This window comes from Poromitra crassiceps (assembly GCF_964638095.1).
Source record: "Poromitra crassiceps genome assembly, chromosome: 1".
Taxonomy (NCBI): domain Eukaryota; kingdom Metazoa; phylum Chordata; class Actinopteri; order Beryciformes; family Melamphaidae; genus Poromitra; species Poromitra crassiceps.
In genome coordinates this window covers 52,786,810-52,811,475 of record NC_139623.1, presented here as the reverse complement: position 1 = coordinate 52,811,475, position 24,666 = coordinate 52,786,810, and the positions used below count along the sequence as shown (strand labels likewise).

The following is a 24,666-nucleotide window of genomic DNA, read 5'->3' as shown; positions in this document are numbered from 1 at the left end:
TACCTTCATTCATAGAGCGGGGCGAATTCCCCAGGTATGACCCCCTAGTCGAGACCGCCCAGGAGGAGGTTCCCGTTAGGGAGGAGGCTTGGGACGGTGCTAGCATGTCACTGCTACTGCGGAGGTAGAGGCTCGTGCGAGCCCTACCAAAAGCAGTTTTGTGGGGTGCTGTCCGGGGGCCGCACCTAAGCTGGGCATTCCTGGGCTAAGCCACCCCAGCCCCCTGCATCAGTGCTCTTTCAGGCGCGGCAGGAATCCCGTCTGCCGCGCCACATGCCTGTCTGCAAGGGCGTGACTCATGCTGTGCAGACTGTGTGGGAAAGGACACAGGAGGCCAAGCCGCTTGCGCTAATGTGGCTTCCTGGTCTACGCTGGACATACCACCCCTTGCTGGCGCTACACGTCCAGCAGGTGCGTCAGCTCGCCAAGGTCTGGGCTCAGTGGCAGCCTTCGACTTGTAGCTCTAGGGACACGCCCAGTGCCCAGGGCCCGAGTTCAGTTGGGAGCTCTCCTTGGGTGCCATTCCCTTCGTTGCGGCGCCCCCGGCAAGCGCAAGGTGCCTGGCAAGGGGCCCAGCGCACCTTGGTCCATGGCCACATCCTTGAGCCCACCAACATTCCACTGTGTGCGGGGAGACGGACCTGGCTCCCCTCCGTTTGAGTGGGATTCGCGTCTTCCTCTATCTCGACGACGCTCTCATAGTGGCGGACTCGAGGGTCCGCGCTGTGGAGCACACCAGGGCGGTGACAGTTCACTTGCAGACCCTGGGGTTTTTGGTGAACTGGCAGAAGAGTTGCCTCGTCCCAGCGCAGCTTGCGACCTTCTTGGGGCTCGAGCTCTCGGGCCATGCTGGCGCGCCTCTCGCCAGAGTGATAGGCGTGCACCATGCGGGCGGCAAGGGTGTTAAGTCTGGGTCTCTCCGTGTTAGTGCATCAGTGCACGATCATGTTGGGACTTATGGCCTAAGCGGTGGACGTGTTCCCGCTGGGATGGCTACACATGCGCCCTTTCCGGATCTGGTTTCTCAGACATCGCCTGGACCAGGCCAGACCGTTATCGCAGGATTCCTCTGACGTGTGCGGCCCAGCGGGCGTTGAGCAGGTCGGTGGACCCCCGTTACCTCTCAAGAGAGGCACTCGGTTGGGCCGTGTCCTGCTCAGGTTGGTCATTCGCACCGACGCCTCCCTCTGGGGGTGGGGCACGGTGTGCGGGGGCCGCTCGGCGAACGGCCGGTGGGGAGCTCAGGAGCTTTGCCACATAAACGTGCTAGAGCTGGAGGCAATTTGCCTGGCTCTGTTTCACTTGCAACAGCTGATACATGGGCGCCATGTTCTGATCCGTTCGGACAATACGGCCCGAACAAGTTACCTGGTTAGTTGGATTCACCTGTGGGCGTATCCCCGTTTCCTTTCGCTGTCAGCGGTTCATGTGCCAGGCCGGCTGATTTTCCCAAGCAGATATGGTTTGCAGACCTGATCTCCTTGGCACAGGGACCACCCTGGCCGTTGCCGAGGGGGAGGTACGCCACCCCTCCCCCGGCGGGTGGAAACTAGCAGCCTGGTTCCTCAACGGGACCTTTAGCTAGCCCAGGGCTTGCCAGAAAAAAAGTGGTTTGCACTATTCAGAGTGCTAGGGCTACTTCGACCTGCTCTCAGTACACGTACAAGTGGCAGGTATTTGCCCGTTGGTGAGCGGACAAAGGAGTGGATCCAGTGAACTGTGGTGTGCGGCCCGTTCTCCGTTTCCTTCAGAGCCTTCTCGACGCGGGCCAGTCCCCGCAGTCTCTTGAGGTGTACAAGGCCGCGATTTCCGCTTGCCTCATGGGAATTGAGGGTAGGCCCGTGGGGGGCTCCCTTGATTTTGCATGTCATGGAAGAAGCGCGTACTGTAGGTTGCGCTCGCCATCGCGGTGCGTCTTTCCCAAGTGGGACTTGGTCACGGTGCTGGACGGGCTCTCGGGTCATCCGAATGGATGAGCACTTCGACTCCGTTGATCTGAAGTTTCTGTCTTTAAAGACTGCGCTGCTGCTGGCCTTGTCGTCAGGAAAGAGGGTTGGTGACCTGATTGCCCTCTCAGTGCAGCAGTCCTGCATGGTGTTCGCGAATGAAGTAAAACGTTAGGGTTGTGCTACAACCCAGGTTTTACGAGTGAGAACGAGAGCTCTCACTACCCAGCCTTGCTGCGTCGATGCGTCGTTGCGCAGTGGGCTGGATGAGTTGGAGTGAGGAGCATGAGAGCTCGGTGAACGTGACGCAATCACTGCGATTGCTAGTGGGTGCCGTGCCATTCTCATGCATACCATGCCACCTACTGGTGGTGGATCGTTGGTTGTATAAAAAAGGTCATTTTTGGAGCAAAAATGAGTTCATCCATTGGCTGCTATGGCAGCGATATGGCACTAGAGTGAGAGCTCTCGTTCTCACTCGTAAAACCTGGGTTGTAGCACAACCCTAACGTTTTCTGCTGATAAACTAACGAGATGCTTTTATTGTGAAGTACGTTTAGGAAGTAAACTGTGTTTAACTTGCTACCTTGATAAGCGGCACAACAAAATTTGGGAATATTTTGAGGCATTTTGTCCCAGCGAATCAGTTATAACTTACAGTAAGCACTGCAGAAATCAAATGTACGCAAAGTAGAGAATACAAGTAGAAACAGTAAAACAAGGCTGATATCTGAACATACGAACAGGGAAGTGTAGCATTTAGTGGGGGACAGTTTCTACAGAATGGTGCTTTCATTCAGAAACAAACAAGTTCAATTGAAACAAGTGCAAATCATCAACTAACTTGACTTGTGTGTGTGTGTGTGTGTGTGTGTGTGTGTGTGTGTGTGTGTGTGTGTGTGTGTGTGTGTGTGTGTGTGTACGTGTGTGCGTGCGTGCGTACGTGTGCTTGTGTGTATGTATGTCCAGGGATGGAGACGGTCACCAGGACAGCAGGGACAACTGTCCCGACATTCCCAACAGCTCCCAACTTGACTCGGACAACGACGGCCTCGGAGACGACTGCGACCATGACGACGACAACGACGGGGTCCATGACGACATCGACAACTGCCGCCTCATCACCAACCCCAACCAGAAAGACTCAGACGGTAACGCTGAGCCCTGTCTGTCACCAACCAGAAAGACTCAGATGCTAACATTGACCACTGACCGTCACCAAACAGAAAGACTCAGATGGTAATGTAGACCCCTGTCTCTCATCAAACAGAAAGACTTAGATGGTAACGTAGATCCCTGTCTGTCACCAACCAGAAAGACTCAGATGCTAACATTGACCACTGACCGTCACCAAACAGAAAGACTCAGATGGTAATGTAGACCCCTGTCTCTCATCAAACAGAAAGACTCAGATGGTAACATAGATCCCTGTCTGTCACCAAACAGAAAGACTTGGATGGTAATGTAGACCCCTGTCTCTCATCAAACAGAAAGACTCAGATGGTAATGTTGACCCTTGTCTGTCACCAACCAGAAAGACTCAGACGCTAACACTGACCTCTGTCTGTCACCAACCAGAAAGACTCAAGACGCTAACACTGACCTCTGTCTGTCACCAACCAGAAAGACTCAAGACGCTAACACTGAGCCCTGACCGTCACCAAACAGAAAGACTCAGATGGTAATGTTGACCTCTGCCTGTCACCAAACTAAAAGACTCAGACGCTAACACTGACCCTTGACTGTCAACAAACTGAAAGGGCTTTCACACTTACCTTATTTGGTCCTGACTTTCAAACTTTTCAGTTTGATCAGAACCAAAATTGCAGGTGTGAAACCTCCCCCGGACCACGGTCCGGACCAACAGCGGAACAAACTGCACCCATGGTTTAAAACCGGACGGACAAACCCTGCCCGTCTTCATTTGTCACAAACACTTCTCCTGTGGTTTTATCATGCTGTTAATTTGTTTCCACATCAATGAGTTGATCCCTTTTGCCTCTGTTATCAGAGAGATGTAGTATGTAGACTTTGCAGTCCGAAGCTCTTTGGTTACCTTATTTCGAAGGCCACTGTATGAGGCCTAGGGGTGTGCCACCTTAGGCACCTCACGATTCGATTCGATTACGATTAAGGGTGCTACGATTCGATTATTAAACGATTATTACGATAGCATAGTTGCAAAAACTTTTCTTAGTTAGTTTCCTAACTGCTAGGGTCATGTTGTGATCCGACAATCCTGTTATGAGGTTATATGTTTTCACAATACGCTCGTCCCTGTTTGAGAATATCAAATCAATTTGTGATTGGGAAGACCTATAGTGATTCGGGTTGGCCCTTTAACTCATTCATGGCCAGTTTAGGACTGCCAATATTTAGCACAGGCCAAAGATTTTCATAATTGTTGGTCATCTTTCAAGACCCACAGTAAATTATCTATTAGCACCAAAGTGATTTGCAATACCTCAAAATGAAGATGTACGTCTCTGGGTTCACCAGGAAAAAAAAAGTGAGCTTTTAGCATGTTCTGTACTCTACTTATAGCCATTTATATACACCCTGTTTTCACCCAAAAGGTCTCCCTGAGAAGATAAACAGGAGAAAAGGCAATTTTTGTAAAGGGCCCAATCTCAGGCAGAACTCGCTCTCAATTCTTTTATTTTGAACTGTATTGACATCAGACATGTAAATATTATTCGTTATGACACAAATGACAAAAAAATAAATATATATATATATATATATATACACATGAAGTGCTTTTTTTTTTACATTCAACAATACAGTTTACTCAGTGTGAGTGAGTGTGCAGACAGACACACAGACAGACAGACAGACAGACAGACAGACACACCGACAGACAGACAGACAGACAGACACACACACACACACACACACACACACACACACACACGATCGCCCTTTTATCTTCGTTGCGTGATTTCTAACCCCACATAGGATAAGCAATAACCATGCCCTGTGGCGCCGGGATTGGCCAGGAGCAACACTGGAGGGCACGCAGCCCAGCGATTTCATGAACCAACTGAATAGCTCTTGAGAACGGACAGCGGGCTGCTGTGACTGCCGCTTCTGCCTTGTTAGCTGTTCGTGTGTTTATTTTGTTTTGTTCTGGTCCACCCGTCCTCGTCCATGTCTCCCTGTCCTATCCTCCCTGCTATTTGATCGTTCCCGTTTTCCCCTCGGCTATTCAACACGTCCTCACCGCCCTCTGGATTACCCGTCAAACTGATCGATCATTTCCTCATTCCTCCGATGATCAAACACATCTCTGGATTACTTTCTCCCGTTTCCTCCCGGCTGGCACACAGGAAGGCGACCAGCTCGTGCAGCGCGCCGAGGGGCGTTTCAATGGCGTTTCTCCTCTCTGCAAAAGGAAGCGTTTATCCGTTTTCTGTTTTTCCTCTTGCTCAATTTCAAAACAACAGCTGCGGTATGTGTTTGTTCACGTGTTGTCGGCTTGCCTTAGATTCTAGGGACCTGATACTATGTCACAGGCTGGGGAAGTGTTTGAACTATGCGCTGTACTAATAAAAACAAAAACACGTCAAACACATCATTGGCCCTCTGGGCTATTCCTGATAACACGTCAAAGACGTCTTTGGCCCTGAATGAGTTAATAGTCTGGTTGAAATCGAATTTAGACATGATACTTTTAAGTTTTTTCTTGGATTTCTTATCTGCCCAGTTTATGTTGAAGTCACGGTAAATTATTATGAGAAACAGCTTTGAGCAATTTTTCCAGTTTGTCATAAAATCTAGTGTCACATGCAGGAGGATTATATAAAACTAGTATACGGAAATGCATCTCTGATGATAGATATACATTTAATCCTAGACATTCAATGGAAACATCATAATCAAACTCAATCTCAGTACACTTAAAGTCCCTGGAAATCAAAATCCACAAAAACGTTCTAACTATGTTATTTAGGGTCTTATGTTAGTAATTGTCTGCCTCATAAATTATTATACATTACTTTTAACCCAAAGCCTTTAAAATCGACACTTTTCTACAAGATTCTACAAGGTACTTCCTCATTGAAGAGAGCAGTGCGCGAGGTGCTAAAATGCAGGAGCTTATGACGTCATAAGCTCTATATAACCTTTGTACATGCGCGCAATCCGCACCCACCCTCCTTTTGTCCGTTCTTTGCCCCCAGTGACAGCGCTCGCTCAGTGTCTTGTCTGTCTCCCTCCCACTCTGTGTGCGAGCGCTATGCTTCTCTCTCTCTCTCTCTCTCTCTCTCGGGACTAGTGAGAGAGAAGGCAGCATAGCGCTCGACACAGCCTGGTGACGCAAGGTTACTCACACACACACACACACACAGACACAGTAGCGCTGTGCAGTCGCAGCAAGTCTCTCTCTCTCCGAGCAACGAACACACACACACACACACACACACACACACACGTGTGTGTGTGTGTTCGACACACGCACTCGATCTCTCTTTCTCCGTTCCCCCCCCCCCACCTCTGTCTCGCGCTCTCTCTCTCTCGGAGACCTGCTGCAGACGGGACACGCCCACACAGTCCGCGGGAGAAAATACACTCTAAAAACTAATTGATTCTCATGACTTTTGGCATGACTGTCAAACCTAAATTTATATACTTTGCGACGTTCATCATCGTTCAAATTTGGCTGGTGGCTTATTAACATAGGGTCCTGTGATGTGATGAACTCAAAATGCTAAATAATAAAGAAATATTTCTGGTTTCCAGGGACTTTAAATTAATCTCTTAAAAAGAGAATAACTCCCCCTCCTCTTCCACTATTTCTGTCCTTTCTAAAACATGTATACCCAGGCACATCAATAAGAGTGGTTAAAACCTTGCTGTGAAGCCAGCTTTCACTAAAACATAAAAAAATCTAAATTTGAGTCCAACAGCAGTGCTTTTATTTTATCATATTTGGGGAGAAGGCTCCTAATATTTAAATGACCCCCACTCACCCCCACTCACCGTACACTCTCGCCGCTGGCATTCTCTGTTCAGCTTTGGATGGCAGTAGCCTATTTGTAATCATAAAATGACTGATTTGGTAGTTTTGCGATTTCCAAAGTGGCGTGAGTCACCCTCTGAAACATTGTTTCCAATGACAAGATATACCCCCCTGTTCCCACCCTGAAAGCAATCCCTTAAAAAAATCACAACATGCCGAGTCGATGTCAGACACACGTCCGTCTACAAACCAATCAATGTCAAGTATAGGGAGATGCAGCTCACGCAGTATGTCATCTAAAGTCATTTGGTGCGCTGCATAATTGCAGTGTGAAAGCAAACTTAACCGGACCAAATGTATACAATGTGACAAAAACTATCCTTTTAAAAGTACCGTAATTTGTTTTGATTTTGAGCTATTATTCAAGATTTAAAATATGAGATTGTTGTTTCACTGAACTGTCTGTCTGTTGTATGTCTGTCTGTCTGTCTGTCTGCCTGCCTGTCTGTGTATGTTCTAGCTAACGGCGTTGGCGACGTGTGTGAGAATGACTTTGATAACGACGCAGTGATGGATTTGATTGACGTGTGTCCGGAGAGTGCTGAGGTCACGCTGACGGACTTCCGGGCCTATCAGACGGTCATCCTGGACCCCGAGGGTGACGCCCAGATCGACCCCAACTGGGTCGTCCTCAATCAGGTGACCTTTGACCCTTCCTGTCTAACTCGGGCACTGAGCAGCTCTGCGATAGACTTCCTTCACATGTCTGGAAAATACATTTGATCATTTCCAGGTAGCAATTGTACAGTATACTTTGTATGGTTCCCAATGCCAGGTACAGGGTTAGTACCGCCTTAGTATCTACTTTACAGGAACCCTCCTAGAACCCGGACCATTATAGAGTGACAAAGTCACGCCCTCTTCAGGGTTAGGCATACGAACAAAGGGATTTTCCACCATTCATTTTTTCATAGACAGATCATATAACATTTCTAAGACCAAAAATAGAAAACGTATCCACCTTATTTTTGGCGGCCATTTTTGCCTGATCTGCCTGATGGGTGCTTCTTCCGGTGTGATCCTCCCAGCCTTGTTGCTGACAGCTTGACACCCGTCTGGGCGAACGGAGCAAATCACTAATCAGGTCCAGCTTGGCAAAAATCTTGTCGATAAATATCCCTTTAAGAGCGCAGTGCATTCACGGGTAATCGCCTGGTGTGGCTAATATTAGCCGCTAGTTAGTTATGTTACATGGCAGTGAAACGCCACTGAATGACCAAATTGATATAACTTTTAACCATTTCGAGTAACACTGTTTCCATACGGATCACCAGCGTTAGTTTGTTGTTTATAACGTGGCTATATTCATAACGTTTTCTATCTCGGATGCGTTATTTCGAATCGCACATAGGTTACGCCTGGCGCAACCTATGTGGGTTTTAGGACGAAACAGACTCGAGCCACTAACGTCATCTTAAGAGCACAATATTCCTGGAATGCAAGTTTAACTAAACAGTTACATGTCCTCTGCATTCTACATAAAATTAAGATATTACAGGTTGTTTTATTTTGTATGTTAAATACTTATTGACCAAGTTATGTTCAATTCAGCCAGGGTACAAGAGACTGAGTGTAGGTGGCCATCTTTTCAAATCAAGTAGAATACCATTTAGATGGCAAGCTGCAACAATAAGTCACGTTAAACCGGACCTTGTACGCACAATTATTTTTTACAGTGGGGCATTCAAAAATAAGGTGGATAAAAAAAGTTATCCCCCCAACTTCTATTTATTTATGTATTTATTTGTTTGTTTGTTTGTTTGTTTGTTCATTTATTTATTTATTTATTTATTTATTTGTTTGTTTGTTTTTAGTTTTGGTCTGAGTGAAATGTTATATGGTCTCTCCTGAATCAAAATATCCAGGAGAGTTCCAGTAAATTGTGGAAAAAGGCAAATTTCACTGACTCTTGGTCAGCAAGCTCTCAGTAATCTCTCAAAAGAGACTTTCAATTTGAGAAAATTCACATATTTTTTTAACCGATGGTTTCCCAGATTGGTCATCAAGCAGTTTCACTCTGCCTACCTACTGTACAGTACTGTATAAGTAGACAGGTGTATAATCCTGTGCCATGTGATTTCTAACTGAAAATCTTGGTATCTTGTCTCCAGGGCATGGAGATAGTCCAGACGATGAACAGTGACCCTGGTCTAGCTATAGGTAGGTCCACGTTTTACCTTTATTTACCCAAACTTGACTGTTCCAGCACGAACTGCCCTGTTTCATACAGGTCATCACAGCCCCCACACCCCCTCTTCACACAACACACCTCAACATGCCATAGAGTGCCATAGTCACACCCTCTTCCACGTTCAGCACCATGGGATTTTTTTCATAGACATTAATTTAACACAAATTTTCGTAAAATGCTTATCATTTTCTTACTTGGTCAAATGAAGCGATTCTATATTTAGAATCAGGAGAGACCATAACATTTCACAAAAATATTAAAACTTTTTTTGACATATTTTATTTTTTTAGTTTAGGTCCAACTGGAATGTTATATAGTCTCTCCTGATTCTACATACAGCTGAATCGTTTGGTTTGACCAAGTAAAACTATGTTACAAAATGTCTGGAAAATAAAATGGCAGACGAAATCCCTTGGTTCATAGGCTTAACCCGAATTTGGCGTGACTTTGGCTCTCTATTGAATACTGAACAAGACTTTCTGCTCTGTCAGAAGTTTGGTATTTTGACCTGGAGAACAGGCAGTAGCAGTAACGTTAGTGTTAGGTATTTTGACCTGGAGAACAGGCAGTAGCAGTAACATTAGCGTTAGGTATTTTGACCTGGAGAACAGGCAGTAGCAGTAACCTTAGCGTTAGGTATTTTGACCCGGAGAACAGGCAGTAGCAGTAACCTTAGCGTTAGGTATTTTGACCTGGAGAACAGGCAGTAGCAGTAACATTAGCGACTACGTCACGTCCTGCCAGCCCAGGGATAATCACTTCCGCTTTCTTCCAGCCGCTGAGAAGACGTGTTTTCTGAAAGCTCCACGGTTAACTATGAGTTAGCTCTTTTACATAGCTTTAGATACTAGGCTCGTTCCGTCTGATTTGCCCACCTCAAGAGGGTCGCGTGGACGGGATAAAGCAGGCTTCGGGGACCCGACCCTGTACCCTTCACCCTGCGGCGTCGGAACAAGTCATCAAAAAGCTAAGAGTATCTTCCTTAGTTAACTGTTGTTTAGCTGCCGCCGTGCAGCTCATGTGAACGTTTTCCCCGGTGGGGTAACGTTGTTAGGCTTGAGCGCTGACTCAGGTCTGCACTCATAACTCTAGCTAGGTTGCATACGTGCAGAATAGCTTGTACCGTTAGCACTAGAACAACAGGCTAAATAGCACAGTTGTCACAGATAGCTAGCTTGCATCCGTGCGGTTGCTTCTGTTTGCTAGGTACTTTAGGAACGCCGGCTTTAGAGCGCGCGCGTTAGATAGTTAGCTAGTTTGCTCAGTGCAGCTAGCTTGGACTACCTTGTAGCACTCCAGCTATCTGGCTGCGTCCCCAGACAGGGTAACGCACCCGGTTATTGTGGCAGATAGCTAACGTGCACACGTGCAGTTAGTGTCTGTGTGCCAAGTACTTCGCGCCAGCTACCTCTGTGTAGGGCGCGCCTTAAGCGAGAGTAGTAGCTAGAAGCCATGCTCTTCAGTTAGCTAGATAGCTAGCTTGCTCCCGTGCAGCCAGTATCTAGTGATGTGTAGCACTCCAGCTCTTACCGTTGCAGGCTTAGCTTGCACGTTAACCCTGTTATTCCTGTTAGCAGAGAGAGGGGGGAACAGCTAGGTGCTGTATTAGCTGTGAGGCTACGCTGGCCGGTTACGACCGGCACAATTAATTTGATGTGTGCATGCCTAAGGGCAGGAGCACGCCGCTCAGGCGTTGCTGGGACCTACATAAATGTAGTGTAGCTTTACTGGCGTCGGCCCCGAAGGGGGCACTCTGAGATTTTAGCTGGGCGATTCGCTAGCTAGGTGAGCTCGCCCCGAAACAAACGTTGTGTGGGCCGCTTCTCTCAGTACTTACGCCATCTTAGCCAGCTTGCTTGTCTGCTAAGTGTTGCTTGCCTCGTGCAATTAGCATCTACTAGATTGTAACTCCCTCTGAGGAGTTTCTTCTGAGATTGACTAGCTTCGCGGGCCGCTGGCCTTTGCTTGCGGTCACGCTTGCTTCCCCGTGTTACTCAGGGTAGAGACGCGCTGCACCGGCCTGTGCGCAGGCTTGTGTTAGCGCACGCTTGTCTCTCAGTGCTTATGCTAGCTTAGCTAGTGGCTTCCACGTCTGTTCTCTCGGGTTAACAGGTTGTGGGTATTGGTGCCCCCCCTTCGGGATGGGCTATTGCCGCTTACGTTACCATTGCACGCGCACGTTCGCTAGCCTCCGGGTTGCTTACTGTCTAGCCTGTGCTTCTTGCTAGCCTGCTAGCTTGCTTAAGCAGTACTCCCGCTAATAGGGTGCGCCCTGCGGGAGCTTGCTATTAGTGGTTAGCTTCCTGCTTCCTCTTGCTACTGAGCAGGGAAGGTCAGGGAGGGGATAGGCCGTGTGTAAAACTACTTGGCCGAGTATGAATCAGCACGTTAAGTGCGTGTTCTGCCTTGGGCACGAGCACGCTGCACAGGCGCCTTGAACCCTCGGTCTTGTCCGCAGCTAAGCTCTTGAGAGCGGACCAAGGTCCGCTCTCAAAGAAGTGTTAAAGCTAGCTTGCCTTGCATAGGTGCAGATAGCAATATTTAGTACTGTTTAGCACAGAACGATAGCATTTTGCAGATAGCTGGCGTGCACCCGTGCAGTTAGTATCTGTGTGCTAAGTACATTGGGCGCGAGCTACCTCCGCTACAATAGACATACTGCTCCTTGCTGGCGCTACGCGTCCAGCAGGGCTTACAGCTCGTCAAGGTCTGGGCTCAGTGCCAGCCTTTGGCTTGTAGCTCTAAGGACAAGCCCACCGCCCTTGGTGCCCAAGGCCCGGGGTGGTTGGGAGCTCTCCATGGGTCGCACTCCCTTGTTGGGGCGCCCCCTGCAAGTGCAGGGAGCCTGGCTGGGGGCACAGCGCACCTTGGTCCATGGCCACGGCCTGGCCCCGGTTGGCAGCGCCCAGGTCAAGCCCACCGGTTGGCTCACCAAGGCTGGGCTTAGTTCCAGCCTGCGGCTTGTAGCTTTAGACCCACCATCCTCGGTGCCCAAGGCCCGAGTTCGGTCGGGAGCTCGCCCAGGGTCTCATACCCAGCATCAAGGCTCGCCTTGGTCCATGGCTACGGCCTGGCCTCGGCTAGAGGCTCCTAGGACAGCCCACCATCAATGGCACCAACGGCTCATTGCTGGTCGGGAGCTCGCCTGGGGGCCGCACTGTCGGACAAGTCCACGTGCGTCTCGAGAAAGAACGTTACCTCCGCAGTCCCCCCAGCCTGCGAAAGGCGCACGGCGGGGGGGGGGGGGGGGTTACTTCGATACAACAGCGCGTCAGTAGGCGGAGCTTGCGTAAGAAGTTCTCCCCCAGCATGCACAGCTTCTACGGAACTGTCCATGCGGCGGGGGGGCGTAGCCTCTCACGTCCCGCCCCCCCATCAGGGCACCGGATCAAAAGGTCCCGGTGCCCAGCAATATGCTCACGACGGGTTCCGCTCCTTTGGCCACAAGAGACCATCTTGTCCAACAGGCTCGATGCCTGGGAGCATCTATGTTCCCCGTCCCCATTACGGCGCACCCTCCAGAGGGGATACGCTCTACAGTTGCCAGGCCCACACCCACGTTCGACGGGACCCCCAATCTGGCCGTGGAGGGGGAGGCCATGGACATACTCCACAAGGAGGTTATTCGTTCCTCGCCAAAGGGGCGATTCGCTCGGTTCCCAAGGCAGATGTGCGCTTGGGTTTTCTACCACAGGTACTTTATCGTGCCCAACAAGGACGGCTCCCTGCGTCCAAAATTGGACCTTCGGCGTCTCAACAAGACGCTGAGGAAGTCCCGTTCCGAATGCTCTCTTCCCCGCCTGTTCAACGAGTTGAGACAGGGGGATTTCTTACTTCCGGGGATCTGGAAGGTGCGTTCTTCCATGTTCACATGGTCAGGAGACACAGGAAATACCTGAGGTTCTCCTTCCTGGGGAAGGCTTACGAGTTCTGTGTCTTGCCATTCGGCATGTCTTTGAGCCCGCGAACCCTCACGGTGTGCGTGGCGACAGCCTTGGCTCCCCTCCGCGCGAGGGGGATCCGCGTCTTCCTATATCTCGACGACGTTCTCTTAGCGGCCGACTCGAGGGTCCGTGCCACGGAACATACCAAGGTGGTGACCGATCACCGGCAAACCTTAGGGTTTTTGGTGAACTGGCAGAAGAGTTGCCTCGTCCCAGCGCAGGCGGCGGCCTTCCTGGGGCTCGAGCTAGACTTCCTGCGAGCCTTTCGCCAGAGCGACAGGCTCGCACGGTTCGGACAGCAAGCCAAGGACGTTAGGTCTGTGCCCTCGTTGTCAATGCATCAGTGCACAGTGATGTTGGGCCTGATGGCCTCAGCACTGCATGTGCTCCCGCTAGGGAGGCTACACATGCTCTCGTGGTCCAAATATGGTTCTCAGGCTTCGCCTGGACTCGGCCGGGGACCGTCATCGCAGGGTTCCTCTGACAGGTCAGGCCTGGCAGGCGCTGGCTATATGGGCGGACCCCCGTTACCTCTCGAGAGGTACTCGGGGGGGCCCTGTCCCGCTCAGGATGGTGATTCGCACAGATGCCTCCCTCTGGAGAGGGGGTGCGATTTGCGGGCATTTTTCGGCGAACGGCCGGTGGGAGGCTCAGGAGCTTCGCCACATAAACGTGCTAGAGCTGAAGGCGTTTCGCCGGGCTCTGCTTCAGGACAAGCCCACCATCAATGGCGCCGTGGGCCCATTGTTGGTTGGGAGCTCTCTTGGGGACCGCACTGCCGGACAAGTCCGCGTGCGACCAGACTCGAAAGAGAACGTTGCCTCCGCAGTCCCCCCGGCCTGCGGAGGTAACACTTCCAGCGGCTCACACATGGGCACCATGTGCTGATTCGCTCGGACAATAGGGCAGCGATCGCCCACCTGAACAAACAGGGGCGGTGTGCGGTCGGGGGCGCTGAACCATAGCGGGGATTCACCTGTGGGTGTATCCCCGTCTCCTTTCAGTGTCAGCGGTCTATCTGCCGGGACGGCGGAGTTACGACTGGCCTGCTGTCTCGAGGCAATCCCCGTTATACGGAGTGGTGCCTCCACCCTCGGGTGATGGAACAGGTTGGGCCAGGTTTGGTCGCGCCTGCGTCGATCTCTCGCATCGCGGCGCGCAACACACTGCCCACTGTGGTTCTCGATCCAGGAGGACAGCCCCCGTTAGGTCATGACGCGCTAAAAGCGCGCGTGTGGCCGAGGGAGGGGTGCTATGCGTTTCCCCCGACCCCCCTGATCCGTCAGGTGTTGGACAGGGTGAGGGAACAGCGCCTCCGGCTCGTTTTAGTCTGTTTTGGCCCAGGCAGACATGGTTTGCGGACCTGGTCTCCCTGGCGCAAGATCCGCCATGGGCGTTGCCGGTACGGGCCGATCGCCTATCCCAGGCGGAGGGGGAGGTGTTCCACCCCTCCCCAGGCAGGTGGAAGCTAGCGGTTTGGCTCCTGAACCGGACCAGTTGCTAGCCCAGGGCTTGCCTGATAATGTGGGATGCACTATGCAGCAAGTAAGGGCGTGGATCCAGTGAACTGCAGTGTGCGACCAGTTCTCTGTTTCCTTCAGAGCCTGCTTGACGCGGGTCAGTCCCCGCAGTCGTTTAAGGTGTACGTAGCCGCGATTCTGCTTGCCATATGGGAATTGAAGGGAGCCCCGTGGGGGCGTACCCTTTGGTCTTGCGCTTCATGAAGGGGGCGCGTAAACTGCGCCCGCCGTCGCGGTGCGTTTTTTCCCAAAATCGGACCTGGTTACGGTGCTGGATGGGCTAACGGGTCATCCGTTTGAGCCCTTGGACTCCGCCGATTTAAGGGTTCTGTCTTTAAAGACCGCGCTGCTGCTGGCCTTGTCGTCAGGAAAGAGAGTTGGTGACCTGTTTGCCCTCTCGGTGCAGCAGGCATGTGTGGTTTTGGGAATGATGGGCGCAGGGTTACGTTGCGACCTAACCCGGCTTACCAACCTAAGATTATTAATGTCAGCTTTAGGTCTATGGTCATAGACTTATCAGCATTCTGTCCCCCGCCGTTCAGTTAGAGACGGGTGAGGAGAGACGTTTGCTCATGCTGTGCCCCGTAAGGGCGCTCTCTGCCTATGTGGCCAGGACGCGTTCTTTACGCATTACAGATCAGCTGTTGGTTTGCTTTGGGCAAAGAAAGGCCCAGGGCGGACCCCTTTCCAAGGATCGCTTATCACACTGGATAGTGGAGGCGATCGCGTTGGCATACTCTGCCGTGGGCAAGGTTCCCCCAGAGGGTATCAAGGCGCATTCTACGCGAGGTGTTGCGACATCCTCTGCGTTGTTGCGTGGTGTGTCGGTGGAGGACATGTGTGCCGTGGCCTCATGGTCCTCTCATCACACTTTTGTCAGGTACTACGGTCTCGACGTGTCCGGTTCGCAGTTCGCGCATGCGGTGCTGTCGGTGGCAAGAAAGTAGTATCGTTGCCACTCTAATATGTCATTCGGTTAGGCATAAACGTTGCCATATGGCCATGGTTCACCGGTGCCTTTCGGGTTGCCCTGTGGGGTGCTCCCGGCAGCAAGGTCGGTTGAATGGAGGCACTAGTGAGAGCTTGAGTTCGAAACGAAGTAAAACATTAGGGTTGTGCTACAACCCAGGTTTTACGAGTGAGAACGAGAGCTCTCACTACCCAGCCTTGCTGTGTCGATGCGTCACGGGGTGCGTCGGATCTCAGCGGGCTGGAAGAAATTAGAGTGATTATCCCTGGGCTGGCAGGACGTGACGTAGTCACGTGGATCCGTGTCAGTCCCAGGGGGTACCACGCCACCTACGGGTGGGTGGTCAGGTTTTAATGAAAAGTAATTTTGGAGCAAAATAACAGTCTTCCATAGGGCTGCGTTGCAGCGTTTAAGGCACTAGTGAGAGCTCTCGTTCTCACTCGTAAAACCTGGGTTGTAGCACAACCCTAATGTATTTTGACCTGGAGAACAGGCAGTAGCAGTAACATTAGTGTTAGGTATTTTGACCTGGAGAACAGGCAGTAGCAGTAACATTAGGGTTAGGTATTTTGACCTGGAGAACAGGCAGTAGCAGTAATGTTAGCGGTCTGTCCCTCCAGGCTACACAGCGTTTAATGGTGTGGACTTTGAGGGTACGTTCCACGTCAACACGGTGACGGACGACGACTACGCCGGCTTCATCTTCGGCTACCAGGACTCGTCCAGCTTCTACGTGGTGATGTGGAAACAGACCGAGCAGACCTACTGGCAGTCCCTCCCCTTCAGAGCCATGGCCCTGCCCGCCCTGCAGCTCAAGGTCAGTGGTATAATGTAACAAAGTAATAATACTTAAGTACAGTACATAAGTATTTTTTCAGAGTATCTATACTTTACTTGAGTATTTGTATTTCTGTCAACTTTCACTTTTACTCCACTACATTTCCCAAATAAAATGTATGCTTTTATTCCACTACATTTCCCCTAAGCATCTTAGTTACAAAGTAAAATCAGAATAAATTTGCAATTCGCCTGCAAGCAAGCAGGTTTGGCGAATCAGTGCTCCTAGTTTGCAAGTTACGTTAATTACAATCTACACTCCTTCTCAATCATGCCAGAACCCCCCCTTCTTTGAATGCCCCTAGTAACTGTATCTCAGTGATTGATGCACGTTAGCACAACATTTTCTTCAGTTAAACAAAGATAAAACTGAAATTCTGGTAATTGGGCACAAAGTTCCATGAGAGAACATGATTTCACAACTGAAGTCACTGACAGAGAACATTAAATGTCATTTGTCTGCATGAAATGTGCTGATAAAGTTTGATTGATTGTTTGTCCATTTGTCTCTTCAGAGCCATGGTCCCGCCCACCTTATTTGCGGCTAGTGCCTGGTCTGTTAATCAATTAGTTAATTAGTCACCTACTCCTCCATCCCCCACCTAACTCCCTCCTCCAGGCGGTGAAGTCCACGACAGGGCCGGGGGAGTTCCTGAGGAATGCCCTGTGGCACTCCGGCGACACCCCCGGGGAGGTGAAGCTCCTCTGGCAGGACCCCCGCAATGTGGGCTGGAAGGACAAAACCTCCTACCGCTGGCAGCTCAGCCACCGGCCGCAAGTGGGCTACATCAGGTGAGACCCCAAAACCCAGACCCCCAGGTGGGCTACATCAGGTAAGACCCCCAAACCCAGACCCCCAGGTGGGCTACATCAGGTGAGACTCCAAAACCCAGACCCCCAGGTGGGCTACATTAGGTGAGGCCCCCAAAGCTAGACCCCCAGGTGGGCTACATCAGTTAAGACCCCCAAACCCGGAAGAAAGAACCAAGGCGGTCCACATTGAAATTTTAGCTGTATTGTGTTATTTGACCTGCAGGTCGTTGTCTGTATAAAAATGGGAACCCGAACAATACTGCTACTTCTATTAAAGAGATATTTGATAGTTGTTAGTATGATGTACATGCAGCCGGCTATCCCTTTAAGATCTTTGCACACCAAGGCCGTATTTTTCGTTCACATTTTTTTAAATAGATTGATCCTATAAAAATCGTTTTAGAAACCTTGCACACTGAGTTCGATGTTGCGGAAATTCGCTACTGTACTGTATATGAGACAAAATGCGCGGAGTGCAGCAATTTACTGCAATCTCGGAAGATGTCATGTCTGTATCCAGTCCTGATACCTTCCAGGCATCCTTTTTTGGAGAGACGATGTATTGTACGCCAAACACAATTGAATAGCGTGACAATTTGAAGTAACCTTGAGTTGCGAATATCCTCTTTTCTATTCGGCATCCATCAACAAGCAGTACACTTATTCCAATTAAATTCCAACTTTTGCATCGGTCTGCCTGTTATTTCACATACAGGATGATGCCATTTTGTATGAAACTTTGGATGTTGGATGTTTTTTGGATAACCAGGGCTGTAGTGGTGGCTAAACGCACGTAAACGCCATTTAGGTACCTTTTTCAATGCTCTGCAGCGTTTAGGCACCTTTTAAGATAGTTTACTCACATTTTTAAATCGTTTATGCACTTATTATTGCACGAGTTTTAAAAAGTTTGAGTAAACTCCGTTGATGTGGAGACCACGCCAAGCACGCCACACACCAAACTACTACCACCAATACTACTGCTAATACTATGTCTATTGATAGGCATGCACAATATATCGGCAATAATATTGGTATCGCCCGATGTTAGTTAACAGCAATGTATCACTTATCGGTATCTGCCAAAATGCTCATATTGAAGGCAAACACTAAATCTACAAAATTTGATTATCATAGAAACTTGTTTTTATACAGATGATATCGACATCTGTAAATATCGGTATTGGCCAAAAAATGTCACATCGGTGTATCTCTCTATGACGATGATAATACTTTGAACAATAATGACATAACAATATTAATACTATTAGAAAACTATTTGTACATACATAAAAGCAGTGTTACAGGGCCTTCCACTAGACCAGTGGTTCTCAACTGGTCTAGCCTCACGACCCACATTTCTTCTTAGTCATTAAGTCGTGACCCAAATTTCAGATTTTTTTTTAGGCCTACATGCTTTTTAAACCAGTTTAAACTGGTGATGCTCGTAGCTAGCATCACATGTTTGGTACCAATGGATGCCCTAGGCCTTCTAGTTTCAGAGGATAGCATATCTGTCTTTAAAATTAGCCTGCTGCTACAGCCTCTGAAAGACAGCAATGTTGGCCATGAACGCCAGCATCCTCAAGGAGTAGAAGAACTGTTTTTTTTCATGCATACATCCGTGACCCACTCAAAACGGCCCCGCGACCCACTTTTGGGTCCCGACCCACCAGTTGAGAACCACTGCACTAGACTATATCACTGATATTGTACCATAGTAGGCCCAGTATGGCTACTGTTATGCCAAGTTGCCTAATCCATAGCAGAAAGGATCTCTGCACACCTGGGAATATGACAGGTGTGTCGGGGAAAGACATGAAACTGTAAAGAAAAGCTCCCGCACACTGTCTCACCTTCTTAGGAGAAAATTTATTGGATATTAAACGTTTCGGTCACTAGGACCTTCATCAGTATTATGGGCGACATCGCCTTGACTCCATCTATATAGGGATGCCCCCATGAACCAATCATCCAATCACATCGAAGGACCTTACCTAGTTGAGCACCTTGAAGTGGTTACATTGAGTGCTCAATCAGGGGAAAATTTTAATATATGTGCACTAGAATTAAAACATAGACAGTGCCCAATACATCACAAGTACATCATCCATATTCAAGGTATTATAAATAAAAATAATGTAAATATAAGAAAATACGGGACAATATAAGATAAACAGTAACATACTTACAGGCTGCATAGCCTAAATAGGCTATATGCTTTCTGTTTTGTAAGACCAGTCACTAATTTTTAACATAAGCATTTCAATCTACACAAAAAAAGCCATATTATAGCATTACATTCAATAAAAGTTCATCATTTAATCCCTTAGGAGACAGCGTCTGAAGTGTAAAAATCCAGTACGCTTCCCTTCTCTTCAAAATCAGGTCATGGTCTCCACCCCTAGGTGGCATTAGAACCTTTTCTATGCCACAAAAACGGAGGGAGGCCACGTCGTGCTTCTTATGGGGTCTCATTCCACCCCTAAAAACGGTCCCAGCATGGGTTGTATTGGGGTTGAGTCGTGCTACTTTTCGTACCTGCCTCGTCGCGGTTCTATTCTGTGAACCCGGTACCATACGGTGACGTGAAAACATTGTTGACGACTGATTGGTCAGGCAGAATCGTGTTTACTCTGTCTATCTACTGACTGTCAATGCAATGCTGCATACCAGTTTAGTGGGCTTACCTTCTCTTCTGTTATGTATATTTCCATCAGTCTTTTGTGTTGCTGCCTTCGCCTCTGGTGAAATAAAATCGTGGCGGTGGTTTCAATTGTCTGAGAGAGAAAAAAGTCCGCTGCTCAGGAAGCTCCTGTAGTTGACTGCAGCGCTCCGCTAGGCCGCAGGCGGGTCTTTGGTGAAGCCGCGGTCTTGCCTGGTGAGAGGCCGCCGGGGTACAGGCTTCACTCTGTTGCGCCTCTCCCGTCCGCGTGCAGCGCATGCCTGTGAGTTTGACTAACTACAAAGTGATATCCATTCTCCTGGCCGATTGTCACATTTGCCCATGTACACTGTAGGTCATTTAGAGGCACCAGTATTTCATAAACAGTTTAAAAGTTCTGTGGATGGATTTAATTGTAACGTTATGTTATAGCCTACTTCGGCTATTAGGCGGAGGACAGATATGCGGTCGCTATGACGACCAGCTGTGGGCGGGGGTGGGCGGGGGCAGATGAACGGCGGTCGAAGCAGAACATCCATCGGGCCGAAACGAGTAGAGCCGACTGGTGACGAGCTGTGCAGGGCAGTAAAATGTGGTGGAAATGAGCCATTATGGCTCAATTCCACCACATTTAACAGCCCTGCACAGCTCGTCCCCACTCGAATGAATAACAGAACCACCGCCACGACTTTATTTCACAAAGGCGAAGGCAGCAACACAAAGACTGATGGAAATAACATAACAGAAGAGAATGTAAGCCCACTAAACTGGTATGCAGCGCATTGACAGTCAGTAGATAGAGTAAACACGATTCTGCCTGGCCAATCAGTCGTCTACAATGTTTTCACGTCACCGTATGAACCCGGGTTGACAGAATAGAACCCCGACGAGGCAGGTATGAAAAGTAGCACGACTCGACTCCAATACAAATACATAAACCGGTGGGATGAGACAATTTATCGAGTCGAGCGGAGCGGGATCGCGCTACTACCTGCGGTGGAAATGAGCCACTAGTGTTCAAATGTAGTGCAACTGGGGAATCTTTATCTTGGCGTCGGATCGCACTCTTGTGTTCACAAATTCTTTGTTTGAGTTTTCTGGTGGTTTTTCCCACGTAGGCAAGGCCACATGGACATTTTATCAAATAGACAACATGAGTAGACGCACAAGTTATGACACTCTTAATAAGGATTTTTTTTCCCATTCTGTGGGTGACAGAAGTGTGATGTTTTTGCTGTGTTGTTGCATTGAGCACAAGATCCACATCGGTAATTGCCATTTTCCAAAGGGCTTAGAAGAGTTTGAATCTGGCTTTTGGGTTTGTTGTATGAGAAATTTGCATGAACCAAGTGATCTCTTAGATTGCGACCCCTTTTATAAACAAACAGGGGTAGATCCTTGAACATGTGAGTTAAATCAGGGTCAGATTTTAGTATATGCCAGCGTTTTAAAAAAGCTGATCTAACCAGGTGACTACGAGGTGAATATGTAGTTATACATGTGGTTGAATAAAGTTTGTTCTTTTTTTGACTCTTGTTTAGAAGATCAGGCCGAGGTTTTTCTAAAGCTGAGTTGTATGCCTGTTCAACCCAGTCTGTGGGGTAACCCCTTGCAAGAAATTTCGATTTCATATCCGATGCTTTTTCAATATAATCTTGTGTAGTCTGACATAGTCTCCTCAGTCTGAAAAACTGACTTTTGGGCAAACCCCTTTTCAGTTTCTTTGCAATATATGGTTGTGCATAGTTCACCATCCTTCATAGTTACCCACATGTCAAGAAAATGCACTTTTTCTTTGCTCCATTCACATGTGAACTCCAAATCACCTTGAAAGATGCAGAAAATGTCATCGATGAACCTATAATACTTTAGCAACCTAGGAAGATACTTATTTTTTATGGGGTTAAAGATAACGTTTTTCTCAAAATAACCCATGTACAAATGAGCATAATTAGGGGCACAAATTGAACCCATGCTTGTCCCTGAGATCTTTTTCAGCAGATCTCAGGGACAAGCAGACGTTAGATGTGTTTAATCGAGCTGTATCGGGTCTAGCAGCTGATCAGAAGCTTAGACAGCTTCAAACACGAGGTGATTGACAGCTCTATCATTTGCATAATAGCAGCGGATGTAAACGCGCACTATTTCGCTTTTTTTTTGCCAACTTTGTGAAGATTCGATTAAAATGTGCGATACCTTTGGATAGAAACCCACCTACTGTGTGGTATGCTGCTGGCTGCTGGTGCCGCCCCCCACAAGGACATCTCCAGACTGCAGTGCATCATCCGCCATGCTGAAAAGGTGGTTGGATGCCAGGATCAAAACATCATGGCCGACCCCTCCCATCCAGGTCATAAACTGTTTAAGGCCCTTGCCCTTGGCAGAAGACTGGCAGTACCAGAACCTCTCATCACAGGGACAGGTTCTTCCCAACTGCCATCCACCTCTGCAACGAGACCGGAAAGCCCCCACAAATAAAGACTTTATCACCCTACACCACCCTGCCCCACCCCCCATCATATGTCACCTTAAAGGAATTTATACTTTTACACTTTATAATTTGTGATTGTTTTCTGTATTGTTTGTTTTGCCACTATTGATGTAATGGTAGAGTAATGGTAGTAGTAATAGCATTAGTAGTACAGTAGGATCCTTGGTCAGGACCTGTGGTTGTTTCTGATCTAACTGCATCCCCCGCACCCCTACTTCCAACATCTGTGTGTGTGTGTGTGTGTGTGTGTGTGTGTGTGTGTGTGTGTGTGTGTGTGCGTGCGTGCGTGCGTGTGTAGGGTGAGGCTCTACGAGGGGACAGACATGGTGGCAGACTCGGGTGTGGTCATTGACACGACGATGAGGGGCGGGCGGCTCGGAGTCTTCTGCTTCTCCCAGGAGAACATTATCTGGTCCAACCTGCGCTACCGCTGTAACGGTACGTGTGTGTGAAATCTTAAAAGAAAGCCTGTGATAGAAGAGTGTTTTAAGGCCTGTTTTAAATAGCTCATTGGAGGAGGCAGTTCTGACATGGTCTGAGAGGGTGTCCCAGAGGGACATGTAGGCGGATGTATCACACCTAACGATTTCTCAAAAGCCCACTGAGTGACTGAAACACGAGCTGACTAAACATGTAGCAGTCACGCTGATTTCAGTCACGCTGATCTCAGTCACACTGATTTCAGTCACGCTGATTGCAGTGCTAAACCCTGTTCCCTGCTCAGTTGCTTGGTTGCTGAGAAAATTGCATTTTACGAGCTAATCTATAGAGGACCGTAGGGATGACGTATTTTTGTAGGCGGAAGGCGGAAGTCCCGGAAAAGTGAATGGGGTTTTAGAATGGGGATTTCACTTAAATGCTTAAAATAAGGTCTGTAATTATTAACAAAGGTTTATGGGAGTGGTAATTTGTGTTCAGCAGGATAATCTTCACAAACGTGAATCACTTTAATGAGTTTTGAAGTGTTTTCTGAAAATTGCATTAAAAAAATGCATTTATGTTTCAAAAGATTCCAGTGGTATTAGTCTGATCACTGTATGACCAAAACTCACTGAAGTAGCAGCCCAAGAAGAAGGTTACTGCTGCGACAGGTTGCAACATGACAACATCAACATTCTAAATTGCCCCTAGCTAATTTGCTGTTGCAATGTATATGTCTATGATGTTAATACAATAGCTGGCAGGAAATAAGACAAAATAAGAAATAGGAAACTTGTCTATACTACAGGTAACATGTCTGTATCAGAGCCTGAGGTGAGCTGTCTCGTCTCATCTCGTTGCAGATACGGTTCCAGAAGACTTCCAGTCACAACGTAAACAAACTCTGATGCACATTCAGGTCTGAGTGAGAGATGGACTGTCCACACACACACACACACACACACACACGTACACGCCACCCCCCCCCCCCCCCCCTCCCACACACACACACACACATGTGCACACGCAGGCACGCACACACCTCTGCATCCCTTAATCCAGATGTAGTTTGTGTGCATAAGAGTGAGTTTGTTTGTGTGTGTGTGTGTGTGTGTGTGTGTGTGTGTGTGTTAGAGAGAGAGAGAGAGTGAGAGAGAGAGAGAAGCGGTTGTAAGAGAGAAGCAGACTGTCAGACTAAGAAACCCTGGAACCCTGAAACTGGACTAAACTGAGCTGGACTAAACTGGACTGGACTGGGAATCTCTGCATGACTCTTCAGATGTCTCTGATGGTCTGCCCTCACAGCTGGTTCTCCCGTCAGGTTTGGCTCAGAGCTTTAGAGAGCAGGGAGGGGACAGAGGAGATGCACGTGACTTCTGCCTCAAACCATGACTGATTCTGTCATCGAGCATAGAAACACTAGGTGTCAGTGTGGAGCCTGGTTCCCACAGACATCACCACAGAAGAAGTCGTAGTGAAAAACTCTTGTTCTCGAAAATCTGGGAACGGCCAAAATTGGAGGGTTTCCTTTGTCGCCAGCGGACATCTGGGCCAAGACGTCCTCTTCCATCTGCCAAAACGTCCTCTTCCGTGTGCCAAGACTTCCACTTGAGATGGCAGGATGGAGTTGGAGTTGGAGTTGAGAGGCGACGTCTACGATCGATAGTTTGTGTAGGTGTTTGAGGTCCAGAAAACATTTAGACTAATGTCGATAAACAGATATATGTGTGAGACATCATCTCTCAACTCTGTCCAGAGTCCCCCAGTCTGTCCAGAGCCCCCCAGTCTGTCCAGAGGCCCCCAGTCTGTCCAGTGTCCCCCAGTCTGTCCAGAGGCCCCCAGTCTGTCC

At 48.8% G+C, this 24,666-nt stretch overlaps 1 protein-coding gene across 1 annotated transcript in view; it reads left to right on the top strand.

Moving 5' to 3' along the window:
• Positions 1-23,763, top strand: part of thbs3a (thrombospondin 3a) — a 75,595-nt gene extending 51,832 nt beyond the window's left edge. The window contains exons 17-23 of the mRNA XM_083641571.1: positions 2,916-3,097; positions 7,427-7,605; positions 9,078-9,126; positions 16,212-16,408; positions 17,048-17,220; positions 22,696-22,835; positions 23,681-23,763. Of these exons, the coding sequence (XP_083497697.1) occupies positions 2,916-3,097; positions 7,427-7,605; positions 9,078-9,126; positions 16,212-16,408; positions 17,048-17,220; positions 22,696-22,835; positions 23,681-23,742 (982 nt within the window). The 3' untranslated portion in view covers positions 23,743-23,763. The remainder of the gene's footprint in view (positions 1-2,915; positions 3,098-7,426; positions 7,606-9,077; positions 9,127-16,211; positions 16,409-17,047; positions 17,221-22,695; positions 22,836-23,680) is intronic.
• The last annotated feature ends 903 nt before the right edge of the window (positions 23,764-24,666 follow it).